The sequence below is a fragment of the Vigna unguiculata genome, chromosome 3 (assembly GCF_004118075.2).
Source record: "Vigna unguiculata cultivar IT97K-499-35 chromosome 3, ASM411807v1, whole genome shotgun sequence".
NCBI lineage: Eukaryota > Viridiplantae > Streptophyta > Magnoliopsida > Fabales > Fabaceae > Vigna > Vigna unguiculata.
Window position 1 is genome coordinate 16,058,465 of NC_040281.1, and position 18,044 is coordinate 16,076,508.

At 33.2% G+C, this 18,044-nt stretch overlaps 2 protein-coding genes across 8 annotated transcripts; both read left to right on the plus strand.

Annotated features, from left to right (window-relative positions):
- Nucleotides 1–787: 787 nt before the first annotated feature.
- LOC114177723 (U6 small nuclear RNA (adenine-(43)-N(6))-methyltransferase) lies at nucleotides 788–9,274 on the plus strand. Of its 7 annotated transcripts, none has more exons than XM_028063204.1 (9): nucleotides 788–1,070; nucleotides 1,205–5,212; nucleotides 5,285–5,490; nucleotides 6,143–6,578; nucleotides 6,685–6,889; nucleotides 8,139–8,246; nucleotides 8,327–8,473; nucleotides 8,566–8,635; nucleotides 9,035–9,271. In XM_028063204.1, the coding sequence occupies exons 2-9, from the start codon at nucleotides 4,977–4,979 to the stop codon at nucleotides 9,103–9,105; spliced, it is 1,479 nt and encodes a 492-aa protein (XP_027919005.1). In that variant the 5' UTR covers nucleotides 788–1,070; nucleotides 1,205–4,976; the 3' UTR covers nucleotides 9,106–9,271. The 7 variants fall into 7 exon arrangements, with proteins under 7 accessions (XP_027919005.1, XP_027919006.1, XP_027919007.1 ...); XM_028063205.1 differs by having other exon boundaries at nucleotides 1,389–5,212; XM_028063206.1 differs by having other exon boundaries at nucleotides 4,781–5,212.
- A 1,757-nt stretch (nucleotides 9,275–11,031) lies between these two features.
- Nucleotides 11,032–16,735, plus strand: LOC114176217 (glycine-rich RNA-binding protein 4, mitochondrial). The gene is made up of 4 exons (XM_028061174.1): nucleotides 11,032–11,241; nucleotides 15,778–15,846; nucleotides 15,961–16,067; nucleotides 16,337–16,735. Exons 1-4 carry the CDS (start codon nucleotides 11,106–11,108, stop codon nucleotides 16,472–16,474), a joined length of 450 nt encoding a protein of 149 aa, XP_027916975.1. The 5' UTR covers nucleotides 11,032–11,105; the 3' UTR covers nucleotides 16,475–16,735.
- The last annotated feature ends 1,309 nt before the right edge of the window (nucleotides 16,736–18,044 follow it).

Here is an 18,044-nt window from a genome sequence, read left to right on the forward strand (position 1 = left end):
TATAATTTATAATTAAATTTAAAAAATAACCAATGTTAATTTTAAAAATTAAATGGTTTCATTTTAACAAAATTTGGGAGTAAATTAAACAAAAATAACGAATATAGGGACTGAATTGAACAAAAATAACGAATATTGAAACTAAATTGAACAAAAATAAATAATACAACTACAAACTAACACGTGACACTAGCATTGACACGTGACACAATATTGACTTGACACATAGATACTTGTTTTGAAATTAAAAAAATAAAATTAAAAAATTAAAAAAATAAAAAAAAAGTTAAAAAACAATCCGGAGCTGACACGTGACATGTACTGTTCAAAAACATTAACTATTTAAACACCGTTAGTGAAAATGACCAAATTGACCATAATTTGACGAAAATGAAAAACTAATTGAATATAAAACAAAAATAGAGACCAAATTAAATAAAATCAACAAAAATAGGAACCAAAATAATTTTAAGCCTTAATACTATTATAAAAACAGTACTAAACTTACATCCGAATTAAAATAATATCATACTATTAATTAAACCTAGACTCGTATCAAATACAACAATGATCCTCACCGGCACATAAATCATTAGAGATGACAAAAGGGACCGGACCCAACGGACCGACCTGCAAGCCCAACAAAAAAGACATGGACCGGAACAAAATATTCAACCCGCCAACCTAAAATAATCCGGCCCGTTAAACCCGCTAACCCGCCGGCCAAAACGGGCCGGCCCGTATTACTTCTTAAAACAAAGACCACGTGCACAATTTTTTTAATATTCCTCTCTCACACACTACGCCCAGACTCACACACTCTGCGACTGCGAGACTGCAACTCTTCTTCTCCGCTCTCTTCACTGCGCCACACACATACTCGCTTCTCCTCCACCCACGTCGCCGCTGGCCACCACGTCTCCGCTGGCCATACCCGCTTCTCCTCCACCGTGACATCCACCACGTCGCTGGCAGCAGCGAGAAATCAGCGCAGTGCACGGAGAACGCAGAGCCACCATCGGACTGCGATTGGCGAACGATTCCGACCGCCACGACCACCGCAAAGACAGGTTTGTTCGTAATTTGCGTTCTAGTTCCCTTTTTCCCGATTTGTAACCTAAATTCCTGATTTTCGTAACCCTAAATTTCTGATTTTGTGATTTCCGACCACCACGACCCATTCTGTGAATCGTAATTGCTGTAGCTGCTGCCGTTAATCGCTGTTCATCCTTAAATTTTTTCCCAATTTCAATTTCGTAGCTTTGGAGGATATGCTATCCTCGGCCATTGCACTTTTTTCTCTCCCTCTTATCCAAGAATATTTTTTCTATTTCTATTGTATTAATACCGAGTAATGTAAATGAAATTTTTGGTTGTTCCATTGCTAGACATTCAGGGGTTTAAAGCAACAATCATATTGATGATGTCCGTTGAACTTGGAAGGAGGGCATTTAGAAAGATAGGGAACCTAATCTGATAGAAGGGAAAGCTTTTATTCTTGTAGAATGTAATGTATAGATCTTGCATATAGTCCATGTACATAGCTTTTTATGACCCATTATATGTGCTCTTCGTATAAAATAAAACTCTGCTGCTAGTCTTCTGAACCTGCTTGAACTGAATCAGTTATGTTATTATATATTGCAGGGTTATTTGTGTTGCGATAATTTTCTTGTTTAATAGATAATTGTTGTTGTATTCTTCATTGAAGGAGAATTTCTTTTGGTAATATAACATTGGGACAACTAAATTTGAAATGAAAAAAATTAAAATCTGATTTTGGGCCATAAATTAAACATTTGAGAAAAAGCTGGCGGGCCAGCCTAAATAGTCATTGGCCACTAATGCCGACTAGGTTCAGCTCCAATTCTCCCCTCTTTCTCTGTTTTGCTTAAAATCTGTGTTTAATTTTGATTGACATTTAGTTTTGGTTGGAAGTGATTAGTTGTATACTGTTGAATTTGATGTTTCCGGATTATGAATCTGTGTGTATTTTTTTTGTGGAGTGTTGGGTCATCTGATGATGCGATTCAGTCTTTGAATTCATTCGTAAGTTGGTGATTTAGGTTGCTGGTTCATGATGACGGAAAAATGTGTTTAAATGGAGTGATGTGGCTTAATTTGGATAGGCTATGAGGGTTTTTTCTGTTGGATGTTTTTTTCAGAGGAGTGGCAATGCATATGTTTCTGTTGAAATAATTATTAAATTTATGTTAGAGTAATTATTAAGTCTAAAATAGGGAGTGGTGTGTTGGGAACTACTTCCAACTGTATTTATAAGTCTAGGGCACTCTATGAGTTGTACCTAGGTATTTAGGATAGTCTTTTGATCTTTCATCTTCCATTGTATCAGTTTTTATCATTATAAATAGAAGGTTATGAGAGGGATCTAATAAGACCCTCCAATTGTGTATTATCCTTTTATTTTCACATGGTATCAGAGCGACGATTTGGGCCCATGACTGCTTTGTGATTGTAGGCACATTTGGATGTTTGTTTCTTCTAATATTGAGGTTGCATTTGATTGAACCAGTTTAATGGTTATGTTTGTTCTCTTTACTCTTCCGTTGGGGCCTTGATGGAGTTGAATGTATGAAGTGAGTTTTCGGATGGTTATTGGTTATGTTTCTAATGCAATTCTTGTGTGATCTTTTTTAAGGCAATTCCATCAACCCTATTTTTGTTCTGTGGCTTCGTATGATTCAGGTTTATACTTGATTGAATAAGGAAACTGTTTTCTTTTCCAAGTCACTTGCAATTATAATTGATGATATGATTATTTGAATATGTTCTGTTCTTATAATTTTGGTCTCAAGAAGTTTGCCCAAAGTTTGATTTGGTTATGTGCAAGTGAATGGCAGGTGCAGGAGGATTTAACAATGAGCCATGGTTTATATTGGCAATTGAATTATATGACATATTGTCGGATTCATGTTCATTTTTATTCTGTGTTCACTTTGATTTGAGAAAAGAAAACTGAATGAAAAAGGGGATATGGATTGATACATAGGGTGATTATATTTGTTGTTTAATATGTTACAGGGGCTATATTTAGATGCAAGCAATTAGCTGTGGAGTTCCTGTTTTAATTATTGATTGCATAGAGTAATAATTGGAATGTGCAGGAAATGGGTTTTAGCGTTAAATATTAATTATGCTTTGGTTTTTTTATTTAAAGTTCGCCTATGAAAACTTACTAGCATTCTAAATCTAGCATTTCTTTTCATTTTTAAATTCATACTTATACATTTTAAAAGGTTGGATACTTGTATGATCGTCCGAATTGTTTGGTATCCAATCTTGGTATTCAAATATTTTTAAAAGATAAGTTTTTGGGATGTTTATATGACCATTTGTCATCTAACACTTCCATAATAAAAGTCTAAGTATTTGTACGGTCATCCACATCATCATTTGATATCCCCAATGAATGTTTTGGATATTTGTATGGTCGTTTACATCGTTTGGTATCCAATTTTGTTATCCAAATATATTTTAAAGATAAGTTTTTGGGATGTTTGTATGGCTGTCTGTCATCTAACATCCTCATAATAAAAGTCTGAGTACTTGTATGCTTGTCTGCATCGTCCTCGTACTCGGTACCTTTTCTTCTATTCAAAATTCTAAAAAATACAAAATTTTCAAAATTAAAAAAATCAATACTCATTCATTAAAGCCCGGTTCACATTGGCCCTCTCTTTTGTTCAAGCCCAGCTCTCGCCGGCACATTTTCACAAAAAGCTTTTTAAAAGAAACTACATAACCCTGACTCTATTATGAATAGAGATACGTAAGAGTGAAAAATTATCCTTGTCGGGCCCACAAAATTAAGAACTATTTTTGTTTCTTTTCTATATTATTTTCTTACTATTTTTGAGGAAAATTAAACATCTTGAAAACCACATCATTTTTGTATATTTAATTAGAGGTACTGCTTTCGAGTGGGCGATGTAAGGTGCTAATACCTTCCCTACATCATAACCAACTCCCGGACTACAAATCCGGTTTTTGCAAACCACATGTTTTATTTTACGGTTTTTAATAGTTTTCTAGAATAAATTATGGTGGCAACTCCCAATTTTTTAAATGTATTTCTTTTGATTGGAGTTAGCCATTTCCAGTCGCGATTGAGGTTGCGACATGTACCATTGCATTTCCTTTGGTATGTGACAAAAAGCTAATTAAAATAACCTAACCACATTCAGTGGCGTCTTTTATTTACAAATATGTAGAGAGTACTGATTAATTTTGTGTGCACTGTACACTACTTAACACACTACTTAACGTGTGGTCTTTAGTGGATGAACAAAATGTGAATAGTGAAGGTTATAACCTATGTATAAATTAATTTGAAATTAACAAGTTAAAATAATGTTAGATCAGTAGAAAGATAAACGAATTCTGGCAGTTTGCTAGGTTCCAATGAAGAAGGAGTTCTATAGACAAAGAGAAACTTGGTTCACACATAGCACAGACAAGAATAGTTTTGAAAGAAAGAGTGAAAAACTAAAATAATTTAGTTTTAAGTGGTCATTCCCATCCTAGCCCTGTCCCAACCCACTTCACATAGGACTTTGGGGGTTAGGGCTTTGATAAAGTCCCCAACTGAGGGGGTCAAAAAAATAGGGCTTATTTTTAGAGGGGGACAGGGCACCAGCCCATGGGTTAGGGGCTAAAATGACAGCTCTAATGTTCAGGAATTTAACTTTTTCCCATAACCATAGAGTCAAATTCGCAGATGGGAAATTGAAGTTTATCTGATATTTGTTAAAATTAACAGACGATTTTTAAAATCTTGCACACCACACCACTGATGGAGAAAAATGTGCACATGGCCCTTGACTTTACACAAAGACGTTAGGAATGCACTCTCATTTCCAATCCACAACCTTGAACTGCAAACATATGAACTTTGTTTGAGTGGGAAAACAAACAAAAAATTACGTTTGAATGTTGAAAGGGTTTGATTAAGAGACATGGGTGGGAACAAGAAAAGGAAGAGAAACAAAGAGCAACAAGGAAGCAATGACATTGTATATTCAGAAAGCCAACCGGACTTTGCTCTTTTGGCAACTCTCTACCCTTCTTTCCAGTCATTCGTCCAACCCTCACCTCCTCACATGCGCCTCACCATCGATTGGACCGACTTCAACGCCACACGTGAACTCACACGGGTCTTGCTCCATCATCGTCACAGTTTGACTTGGTTTGTGTGTGTGTCTCTCTCTCTCTCTCACTGTTGACACATTTATTGACATTGTTGCTGATGGAATCTATTTGGTAGGTGGATTCCTGATGGGCAACTCTGCCCCACTGTGCCCAACCGCAGCAATTACATTCACTGGCTTCAACATCTTCTTTCATCAGACGTCATTCCTGGCACCATTTCAAGTGATGCCATGGTCAGGGGATTTGACATAGGAACTGGAGCTAGTTGCATTTACCCTCTTCTTGGTGCTTCTCTCCATGGATGGAGTTTTGTAGGATCAGGTATATTCTTTTGTCAACAAAATTATGTTTGATGTAGCTCTTTAATTGATTTTGATGTTATTTTCCAATGAAAATTTAAATCTTTGTCTCGCAATGTGCCCAGTGACGGATTGTAATGATTACTAGAAGTTTGAATTTTGATTAGAAAATATCATCAAAAGCACTCTAGGAACACCAATTTGGTGTGACATGGTTAGTAGATAACAAATCTGTCTCTTAGGCACGGGGGCCAGGGATTCAATCTCTAGTCTATTTGTGTGAAAAGATATCTATTGGAATAGGTCAATCTCTAGAATGAATTTTAGTACACGAAGGATTAATTCTTGACCTTCTATTGTTGATACCCTGTTATGGAAAGACATTGCCAAAACATGTAAGCAACACCAACATGGTGTGACAATGACAATGCCCCTTGAGAATGCGGTTGGAGGTTTAATCCTCAAGCTTGTATAAAACATTAGGAGAGGTTAGTGTAATAAATGGATTTTAGTATCTCGAGGGATTAGTCCTCACCTCTTGTCTTGGGATACTTGGGTTCACAAAAATAAAATAAGAAACCTTGTCCAAGTTTTATTCATTGTTTTTGGAAGTCTAGTTTCTGTATCTGTTATCAAAATTGGTATTTAAATTCACTTACAATGATTGACTGCAGATGTGACTGATGTTGCAATTGAGTGGGCAGAAAAAAATGTTAGTAGCAATGCACATATTTCTCATCTGATTGAAATCAGAAAGGTTCAAGACAATGGAAATGCTCCCTGTGTGGAAGTTGAAGAGTCGGAGAACAATGGCGAGATAATTTTGTGCAAGAAAACTGATATGGAGGTAGCTCCTCTGCCTCTTGATTTGCATGCCCGTGAGAATGAGAGTTATCATGGACCTCCCATACTTGTTGATGTGGTCAAGGATGATGAGAAGTTTGATTTCTGTATGTGCAATCCACCATTTTTTGAAAGTTTGGAGGAAGCTGGACTCAATCCCAAAACTTCTTGTGGTGGGACTTCTCATGAAATGGTCTGTCCTGGTGGTGAGAGGGCCTTCATTACTCGTATCATTGAAGATAGTACACAATTGAAGCAACATTTTCGGTAATTACTATTTGTTTATCAAAATAATTCCTGTTTTTTCATATTTGTCCAATTACATCCTCATGCTTGTAATAAATTTGGACTCCTTCATTTTAATTGTTCACAGGTGGTTCACTTCAATGGTCGGTAAAAAATCAAATCTTAAGTACCTTGTATCAAAACTTTGGGGGTTTGGTGTTTCCATAGTGAAGACAACTGAATTTGTTCAAGGCAGGACATACCGGTGGGGGCTTGCTTGGTCTTTCTTGCCGCCTGTGCAGAAGTCATCAATTTCTTTATCCACGAAGAACAAGACATCCTTCACGCTTGAGGTATAGTATACTACCAGTATCTATAATTCAGTTTGTAATAATGCCATTGTTTTATCTTGATACAATCTCACACATGCATGTACATAGATAACACAACACTATATGGTGTGGTTAAAAACCAAAACTTTAGGAATCACCATTTGAAACGTGAATTTCTGTGTTAATTTTTGAACTGTGAATCATAATTCACGGTGAATAGTAAGATTTATAAGGCAATGAAAAATCACTCCAAATATCACAGACAGGGAGTGTTCATTGTAAACTGTTTGAACTAGAAATAGATAAAACAACTTAACTAGAAGTCTCATTAAAAAATTTATTAGTTATTATGAGTTTGTGAACCCTTTATTTTAGAATAGTGGAAGTGAAGCAATTAAATAGCTATATGGTGCTTTGAATGTGTGAATGACAAATAAAGTTGTGCAATAATAAAATAGGATTAGTTCAAAAAATCAAGCTTTATATGCATTTAAATGTTTTCGTGAGAATTGATGAAAGAGAAGTAGAAAATAACGTATCATTGAATCATGCAATTCGTATTGATAATATGAAGTTGCACAGATCCATTTATCTATTGTAAAATAGAGTCATTTAAGTTTCGTTGTAGGGTATGTATTGGAAGGTGGCAATTGTATAAAATTGTAAGATTGTAAGATTTAATTCAAAAAATGGTTTTAACAGCAATATGTCTGCTTACTAGAAGGCTCGGAATTTATATCATCAACTTGTGAAGGGTGTGTGTGCATATTCTGAGATTATACGTATGGTGTCTAACTTGAGGAGACTTCCTTCTAGATGGAAGTACTGCCAGTTAAATTCAAACTTCAGAAGATGGTCAACTATTGGGACAGGAAAGCAATTGTTCTTGCTCATTATGGTTAGGTTTGGTGATTTGTGACACCTTGTAATGGGAACACTTCCCTTCAGTGAACAAATGTGATGGTTATCCTTTATCCTTCCATTCTTTTAAGCATACAAGAAATATGTTATTTGATGCGTACCTCTAGTTGGTTGAGAATTCAGTTGTTGCTAGTGCATTCATCCTTTGCATACAAGGTTGTCAGGTAGGAACCCCAATATCTGTGTTGCCAGTAGGGGTGAAAGTTTGTTTTGATTTCCGGTATGAAAGAGATCTTCAACGAAATACATGTCAAATTAGCTTGAGATAGTGATTAATTACACCTATAACATTTTCACGTATCTGGTCACTTTTGTTTTCCTCGAATGTGATGAAAGAGATTTATTTCAGGGTCTTCAACGCCAACATGGTGCCATTAATGTGTTGGAAAGTGTTAAGTCTCACGTCTCTTCACATGGCCTATCCTGTTCAATGAACACTTCTTCTTTCACAGTGGATGTAAGATCAGTCACTCTTAAGACTCAGATTCTGATTTAATTTCCTTACGATAGCTATTAATAACGATCTCATTATGATAGGTTGCAATATCAAAAGATGATTGTGATTCAATATTGAGGAATGAATTAAAATTTGTCAATGATTCCACTGATTGTCAACCTAGAAGAAAGACATCTAATGAATCGAGTTTAAATTTTTCTCCCGAGAGATTATGCTTCCGTATATCAGTATGCTTGCTATCTTTTCTTACTAGACTTTCAAAATTGACTTTGGTTAGCAGAATTTACATTGATCTTAAGTTATGTATATTATCCTACAGGTTTTTCAGCAAATCCCTGGGACACTGTTGGTGAAAGGTTCATTACAAGACAAGGATAGCCCGTTATCAGGTTTTTCTCTAACAACCTGCTTTTTCCAATTTCAATTTTTCTAAATGTCTTTTCCACTAGTTTAGTGCAGCACTTTTGTCTAGGAACTACAAATAGCTTTGGTGGAATAACTTATTTTTCTTGGCTTCAGATACTTTTTGGCTTAGTGAAATGATTGACATTATTAATAGGGGTTTGATGTGAATCATAAAATAAATACGATCAGTCTGATAATTTGTTGACCACATTACTGAAAATTTTGTGTTTTTTACTGTCATTGGCTTCTTACATGTCACAAGTTTGTACCTTAGACATTGGTTCCTACATTTGATATGTTGCTAATTCATATGGTTAAGATCAAGAAACAACACCTGTGCTATCTAGTAATAACTGTCTAGTTTTTGGTTGTTCTCTATGCAGGAGCATTCTCTGTGATTTTCCAAAAATTAGAGGAAGCTTTGCGGAGTAAATTTTGTACTAAATCACTGTAGGTTTTTTATTATTTGATGTAGTTTGGCAAAGTGAATGTATATGATATGGGATGTTGAGATGTTCTTGAATGCTACTTTGCGTACTAATGATTTATACAAACTAAATTGGTGATGGTTTTGTTTTGTTCACCAAACCAACAGTTGAAAATTGTTAACTATTTTGTCACAACTTCTACTCTAAATGGAATTGATAATAGTGATAAAGGAATCAAAAGACTTGTGTAATGACTATCATAATAAGCAATGCTTTTGTAGAATCGACATAAGGATTATTCGATAGCACAGTAACACCAGATTGTTGTGTGAACATATGTTCTGGGAAATCTCAAGTTTTCCTCTTTAAGTTCGTTTTAAATTCATAAATGGTCCTAAAGGAAAGAAAAAAGTTTAACAATTCTGAATTTCAGTTGTTTTATAGAAAACGTCTTCTCTTTAACTTGATTTGTATTAGATTTTATTTTCCTCAATGTTTTAAACACAAAAGCTCCCAATTCTTATTTTATATGCAATTTTTTTCTAGGCTGATAGATTCGAAACGAGATTATAACTTGACAGTTCAATAAATTTGATGGTTTTGTAAGAGTCGAGTAAGATTTATTTTGTTCTCAGCTTAGATAGTAGTTAGGAACAAAACTTTAGAATATTGGTGGATCTTGTACTTGGGAAAATACATTCAATTGTCCAAGCATTTGCTTTTTCTCACAAGTACCTGATACGGGTTCATCTAGATAACACTCTTTGATCCTTAACACATGTATCTAAGTAGTTGCTATTCAATTTTTGTTGTTGCCTACTATCTTTGATAGCTTATTCATGAGATATTTAAATTTTAATTGTTTTGTGAGATACTTTTGATAAGAGAGATTCAATTCTAACTCAAAATTTTATGGTTCTCAATTTGTGAATCTTATTCCTTATATGTTGTTCACAGGAAATGATTTAACAATTGTGAATCATGAGTCAATCATATAAAACATTATATAATTATCTACAATATAAAACCTTTCAGATAAAAAGTTTGGTAATCTTATGTCATTCAACAATTGTTTTCATGAAATTAGTTACACTTTATATATGCCATTTCATTTTTATTTCTAAACATATTTAATTATAAAGTTCACTTATAATTAACATTGAAATAATGTTATAAAGATAAATTAAAAATAAAACTAAAAAAATCTTATATTAATCGAATTAGAGTTTAATTATAATGTTTAATTGTTTTCTGGTGTCATATAAGTATAAATGACGGTATAAATTATTTGTTAGTTGTTTTTGAAATTACAGTTTGTAAATAAATATCATAGCACACGAAAAACCTAAATTTCCATCAATTTTTATAATTACATTTTTTTAATGCTTTAAATGGTAGACATGCAATAAACACATTCGACAAGAATAAATTGATATGATAAAAACGGATAAAAAAAAGAAACTAAGAGTGTTTAATTGAAAATATGACTGAAGAACTAAAATAAAAAAAAGATTAAACAATAAAATTAGTATTTTTTTTAAATTATTTATTTTATCTTCTCTTTTATCAAAGTCATTATATTTTTTTTTCTTTTTTGGTCTTGTTAACAAAATATTATAATATCATTTTAAATTTAGAACTGATATTATTAAAATAGTAAAAATTAAATCTAAGACAATTCCACAATATCATATATTTGTTCTTTCTTATATATTATATTTATAAGAGAAATCCATGAATTATTATTTATAATGTTATATTTATTAAAGAACAATTCAATACATAATTACTTAAAACAATAGAAATAAAATAAAACCAAGTAACCGGAGGTAAAAAAGAAACAAGGAACATGTAATATACTCTAAAAGTAAAATATATTTAAAACTAAGTGATAAAAGATTAATAGTTGAAATTGTGATGAAAATATAAGGAAATTTAAAATTATAAAATCAAAAGTTGTTTAGTTTAGAACAACCACATTCGCTGTGTTCATAAAAAAAATCTTTGGCCGTGTTTGGTTTCGGTGATGGAGATGAGTATGTTGGCTCCTTCCTTCTCTGGCTTCGCTAAACCCTCTGCATCTGTAAAACCTTCTCGTCTTACGCTCAGGGCATCTTCTCTGCGCCATGACTACCCTCTTGCCAGCAAAATTGTTGTTAAAAGTAATATTCGTTCTCACCCTCTTACCCTTCAATTCCATTTAGTTGAAGCATGTAGTTGTGTGTTTGATTCATGCATGCCCATCTCATTTCCAATTGTTCTCGTGTTGTTTGAGCCTTATGGATACATACTCAATTTAGAATTATCTCCTTTTATACGCCACCCAATTTGGTGATGTAGGTAGCGCGAAGGAGAAAATATAATGGCATTTTTTTATTTTTTGGTCTTGCAAGCCTTGTCAGATATCATCCTTTAGGATGCTTGTTTTGTTTATGGTGTAGCACTCAGGTTAGATGTCATTGTCAACTGTTATCTACCATTACCAGCTCTAGGTGGTTTATGTTACAAAAAGGTGCAGCTTAATGTCAGTTCCTTGGTGGGGATATATATGGTTAAGGGTATGAGAAAAATTAAGTGCTGAGTAAAACACCATTTTGGGTTCTGAAGATTTCGGTTGGTTGGTTAGTCCAAAGAGATGAAAATTATCCTTTTCATTCATGGAAGATGATTTTTACAAGGCTTTTAATATAGCCTTGATACATTTGTGGTTATATGGTAACTTTGGAACATTATTGAGGCAAATAGATGGAACAGGCTATGCAATTGTTTGATGAATGCTTGTATTTGTTGAATAAAGTTAAATGAGAGTTAATGTTGTTGAATAAACTTAAATGAAAGTTAATCTGTTAGCAATTTTAGAATGGAAAGGTCAGGAGTTAGTGGTTACTTTTTGTGTCTTGATTTGAAATAATTAACCGAATTTAAAGCTTGGAGATGGAAATCCATTCCAATGTATAAGTTCACAATTTTATTTTTTCATTAATGAATGAATGAAAAGTGAATCAGGGTATTCACACAAAAGAAAGACGTGTTGTCTTCAAATTGGCATTAGAGCTTGAGAGTGTGGCTCTTTACATGTTGTACCCAACTGTTGGTGCTAAAAATTAAAAAGTGTGAGATATTTTGGAGAAAGTGTACAAGGGAGATGACTGAGTGAAACAAGTCTGATTTCAAACAATTTGGTGCTAGTTGGAGAGTATGAGGTTGAAGGAGACAAAAGGATTTTCCCAGTTCATCACTCAAGTTGAAACCCTAGTGAACCGATTTAGCTGAAATGGAGAGATGTTGCTCGCTAGCTATGTTATGGAGAAGATCTTGAGGTTGCTGAGAATGTCGTATGTGCAATAGAATAGTAGAAGAGCTTGTCAATTCTCTTGAAGCACATGAGCAACAAAAGAAGAAGAAGGTAGTTGCTTGAATAAACACTCCAAAAGAAAGCAACAGTGAAAGTGGATAAAACGTTATATACTCAGAACACTCAAGGTAGAGGAAGAGGTCGTGGAGGTAGAGGAAACAATCATGGTGGTAGAGGTCATGGTCGAGAAGGGTATTATGGGGAGAAAGAGCATTCAAATAAAAATTGGTGTGGAAGAGGAGGTTGGTCGCAAAGCCATTCAAAGGTGGTAAATATGGCCACTATTCAAAGGAGTGTAACTCAGACAAATGTTACGGCTGTGGTCAGTTTGAAATTATGCTAAAGATTGCCTATCCGAGAATAGGAGGGAAGAGACGACCAACTTACTGACAAAGCTTGGAATTGGAAAGCCAAATTCCAGTCTACAAGTTCTCAGTTGTATTTTTTGATTAATGAATGAAAAGTGAATCAGAATATTCACAAAAGAAAGACTTGTTATCATTATTTGTTTTCTGGTTGTTATGAGGTGTATATAGTTTTGCTATTAGTCTCTAGTGAATGATGCATTATAATACGAACTAAATTGGAACAATGAGGAGTATCAAATCAAGTTTCCAAGATAACGTTGCAAATGAAGCTCCCGTGCGTGCATCGTGGAATTGAAGTTTGAGCATGATCATATGAATCTATGATGTCTATGAATAAAGTCTGAATTGGATCATGTGAATGTTGAGTCTGGTTCGTGTTTGCTTCACTAAAATTGTTGTATTCCTGTTATTTTCCTCTTAACCACTGTGATGGAAAGCAATAATTACTCTGTGAATACGGAATGAAATGAAAGTAGCCATAGCAAAGCAGTGCTATAATTTTAGTAGCACTGAATATCCCTATATTGTTCTTAAGTCTGTTATTGTTATTGTGTATGCTTTATCAAAATAGGAAAAATACATTATTGTCTTGTAGGAAAGGAGTATAGTGCTGGTTTCTAGACATCTTGGTGCTTCTTCTCACTATTTAATTTTGGGATGATCAGGGATTTTAAGGATTTTCTTATAATTGTTTTTCAGGATTATGGTGTGGCATATTTTGATGGTGCAAACTGTTATATGTTTAAATGTATATTTATGGTTTCTTCATAGTCTCTTCATGAGAATCCGTGATTGATCTTTGGATATGCCAAGGGAGTTCATATGTACACATTAGAGGTGAGTGATATTTTCAGGGTGACATGCCCTGTTCAGAATAACCGAATTCCCTAATCAAGAGTGGAATGACTCCAAAAGAGAAAAATCTGATATCAAATAATTATTTTCTGAGATTCTCATTGCGTTCCCTCAATGACACTGAAGGTTGTTATCTTAAAAGTGGATAACCATTCACCTGCCACTTTAAGATTTTTTGCATGATAAAAATGAATTAGTCTAAAATACAATTTTGGTCTCCCTAATTCAAATAGAAACATTTAGTCACCTAATTTTTCAAACTTAGTGATTTTAGTCCAATTGTCCAAATTAAGACACTTGATGGTTAAGATATTAATGTTGACTTTCATGTGATACTCTAACTAACATCATACTCAGATTATTTGTTTATTTGAAGGTGATTAGGATTATCTTGAAATGAACTTTCATTCATTTGCATAATTTATTTGATTTTTTTGTGACAGTAAATTAAACAGAATGATCAAAGAATACCAGTTATAGTGTGCCACCACGTCTGAGTTATTGTCAATATCTTAGATATCAGGCTTTTATCACGCAATGTTCTTTGTCCTACTTGGTTTCAGACATTCAGTATGAGCCTTTTGGGCCTTGTGCTCCATTATGGCAACTGGGGTTACTGTCAATGTTTGGGTTATATGAAAGGGGCTAAGGCCAGGGTACTGGAGATTTTTTTCAGCTCTGACTATATTTTCTTTCTGCCTTTTTCTACATTTTACTCTTCCTCTTCCCTTAATGGAGGTTTCCTCCTCAAGTACCAATTTTTATAGTTAAGTGCTTATGTGCTTTATGCTGAAAATTTATTTTCTACAAAGTTTTATTTGAACATCTTTGGGATAGACAAATGACAGTACAGTGACCCATAAGAATGATACCAGGGACCTCAATAGATTGAAAAAGACTACATCAGATATTAAAGGGGACACATCAGGATTTTGTTGCCACTGTCTTATTATATATCTTTATATTCCATTCTGTTAACGCATCGAGCATATAACCAATGATTGGCTCAGTGTATTGCTCTAATAAGGTTAAATATGTTTTTGGTCCTCCAACTTTCAGTGAAAATTGGAATTAGTCCCTTTTTAAAACTTTAATCCAATTTAGTCGTCTAACTTTATAAATGTTTAGATTTAGTCCTTTCAACCAAATTTTGTTAAATTTATTTGACGTTTCAAATGATTTTCTATATAGTAGTTGAGTTGTTAACACCGTTTGACATATTTTCGCTTCAATGTTAACTAATAAACTATTATGAAACGCTTTTGAAACATCAAATAAACTTAACAAAATTTGGTTAGAAGAACTAAATCCACACATATCTAAAGTTGGGGGACTAAATTGGACTAAAGTTTCAAAGATGGACAAATTTCAATTTTAACTGAAAGTTAAGGGATCAAAAACATATTTAACCCTTATAAAGTTTATGAATGAAAAAGGAGGGGTATGATGAATTGTTGGCTATAGTTAGTGTAGAGGTAGTACCTTATCAACATGCTTTTCTAAACTCTATCTATATAGACTCTCTATCTATAGTTGTGACTGTTTCTTTGTTTAGGAGGATTCTTGATCTTTCGTCCTTGTTACAGTGACAATAAAAATGTTCTTTTACAATAATAACAAATCACTGTTGCCAGTTATCAACTTGATAAATAGAAGTACAAAGGTGTCTGTTACACAATCATCTGGTTGACAACACTGCTTTTTTTTGTTAATTTGATATCTAGCAAGTTAATGTATCTGCATGTGCAGACTAATGTCTAATCTAATTAGACAATATTTGACTTAGCTTTAGCTAGTATATTATCATTTCGGTAACTTATGAGAAACATTTTAGCTTCAAAACACTTAGCATCTATCACATCTATCTGTCTGTCTTAGTTCTCATCTACAGTATCTTCTACTGATATAGTTCTGATGTATTGTTGTTTGGTGGAGATTTGATTTACTTTGCGCAGTTCTGAAATTTCATCAGTGATCAATCTGCATGCTTGTGTGCCCTTTTCTTATTTTTCACTTATGTTGTTTCCATGCCATGGTGGCAGATTTATATTAATTTCAGATATTGCATCGTATAGTTTACTTTTTTACATCAATTTCTACTTGTTTTCATATGGAAGCAGATTTACCATATTCTACTGGTGAGACTACTTTGCAAAAGGAATTTTCTGATTTTGGCAAGATAGCTGAAGGTAAATGTACAAGTTTTCTCATTATTCACAATGGTATGAGTCTTGGGATGGTTTACATCATGATTTTTAGTACTCTAACTCACACCTCTTGGGTCATGCATTTTATGTTTGCAGTTAAAATGGTTAAAGATATGAAAACAAAAAGATCTAAGGGTATTGCTTTCATTCAATATACATGCCAAGATGATGCCATGCTTGCACTAGAAACCATGGATCAGAAGGTTCAAATTTTCATCACATGCCTCACCTTCTTCTGCCAATGATTTTTTAACCCAAATACTACACTGGGAATTAAAATTTACCCAGATAACATATTGTCACAGATAGCATTTTTTTTTTCAGATCAGAATTCGGTTTTCTGAAAAAAAAAATGTTATCTGTGTAAATATTTGGCATAACATGCTAACTAGGTAACTTTTTAGTCCATATTTGCTATTTTAGATGATAAAATCCATTGACAATGGATGTGTTTATTGTCCATTTTGTACAGGATTTTTATGGTAGAAGAATCTATGTGGAAATTGCTAGATTGGGTTGGGATTATTTTGGTGCAACCCCAAGGGCCTCAGGACCCCCAAAGAAGTGGGATTTGCCACAGCAAGAAGAAGTGGTAGATTGTTGGTACTGATCAAAATTCATAATTGAGTGAAGCTGTAGAACAGAAAATGATGAAGCAACAAATATCAAGTTATACAAATATGGCTATACAAGTTAGAGTTTGATGGAACATTATGTTTTTGTAATAATACTGATGCAATACTGTAGTTGATGTAATCTTTCATGGCACTCTTGATTTTGGCACAATAAAATGTACTCCATCCTGAAAATTAACTTCATCTGTCTGTAGGGCTCCAACAGTTATAAAGATTCAGGTGAGTTTCATTCATGAGTTTGAGGTGCTATTCTACATAATACATTTGATGTTGTATGTTTTCATTTGTACAGAACCTTAAATTATATTTGCTTCTTAATTATACAAAATTATAATGTTCGATGAACTTAAATATAAGCACATTTTAATATATCAAAAATAAAGGATCGAGTGTGAACGAAGAAAAAAGCAAAACTCAGTTACATGATAAGGGGATTATGGTTGATTAAAAAAGCTGAATTTTTTATATGCTTAACTTTCTTTATAAAATTTATGATATTTTTTTATGATGAACCCATCCTTCAATAATGTTAAGATATAAGTCTTATTTGACTCAGCAGTAGTTGCATCAAATCAAATCTCTCACGAATCAACAATTTTTTTAATGAAGTCTTGTAAGAAAACTTTATTTAGTATTTTCTGTTAATTTTGTTTAGATTAATAACAAATGAAACCGATGAATACTCTACAATAACAATATAATATAAAAAAATTGTAATTAATTTTTCTGCACCCGTCAATTATGTTTTTTTGAATTAAATTTTTATTTAAAATTAAAATTTCCTGTTCTATTTACAGGTTAACTTTTTTTATTTATTTAAGTATTCCCTGTTTCTATACCTTTTTATTAATACGATGATATGATTGTTATTTTCATTTTTTTCATCTTTGACTTGTTATTATTTTTTTTTTCAAACTCGTCGATCAACTCGTTTTAAAAAATGAAAGATGAATTAAAAAAATTAAAAAGGAAATAACCAAAATTTCTCAAAAGATAAAAAGGTAAAAATTAGGTGAAGTGAAATTTGAGAAAGAAATTAGAGTAAGATCGAGAAGTGTTAGATTCCAATATAGATTTTCTGTTGGGTTTTTTTTTATTGTGTTTTTAAAATATATTGATTGATACTGATTTTTGGGTTTTAAAATAATTATAATATACTAATAATAATGGTTTTTTAATGAAAAACACCAAAAAGAATCTTAATAGAAAATTTAGATTTAGTAAGATGGAGGGTGTGAAAGGTGGAACAGGTAGCAACTTTCCTTAAACACGTGTGAGCCAAATCCGGTTGAATGCCTATGTTTGATTGGAAGTATGATTAAGACAAATGCAGAAAATTATTAAAAGAAGTTAAAATAATGGGTTATGAAGAAGGTGACGAAACCTTACATGTGTTTTATTCCTCGCAATTCGATTCATACATTTTCTGTCTTCGTCACTGTCTCACTCCGATGGAAAACAAATCTATTTAAAACCCATTTTCAGCTTCCACTGAGTCCGTGACACACACACACACCAACACGTGAAAAGGGTGAAAGCCATTTT

What these genes read in the sequence shown, in the direction of transcription:
- LOC114177723 (XM_028063204.1), top strand. Translation starts at nt 4,977, where the DNA reads ATGGGTGGGAACAAGAAAAGGAAGAGAAACAAAGAGCAACAAGGAAGC. An exon ending in AGACATCCTTCACGCTTGAG is followed by an intron (nt 6,890 to 8,138) that starts GTATAGTATACT and finishes GATTTATTTCAG; the next exon opens with GGTCTTCAACGCCAACATGG. An exon ending in GATTATGCTTCCGTATATCA is followed by an intron (nt 8,474 to 8,565) that starts GTATGCTTGCTA and finishes ATTATCCTACAG; the next exon opens with GTTTTTCAGCAAATCCCTGG.
- LOC114176217 (XM_028061174.1), top strand. Translation starts at nt 11,106, where the DNA reads ATGGAGATGAGTATGTTGGCTCCTTCCTTCTCTGGCTTCGCTAAACCC. An exon ending in TTTTGGCAAGATAGCTGAAG is followed by an intron (nt 15,847 to 15,960) that starts GTAAATGTACAA and finishes TTATGTTTGCAG; the next exon opens with TTAAAATGGTTAAAGATATG. An exon ending in TAGAAACCATGGATCAGAAG is followed by an intron (nt 16,068 to 16,336) that starts GTTCAAATTTTC and finishes CATTTTGTACAG; the next exon opens with GATTTTTATGGTAGAAGAAT.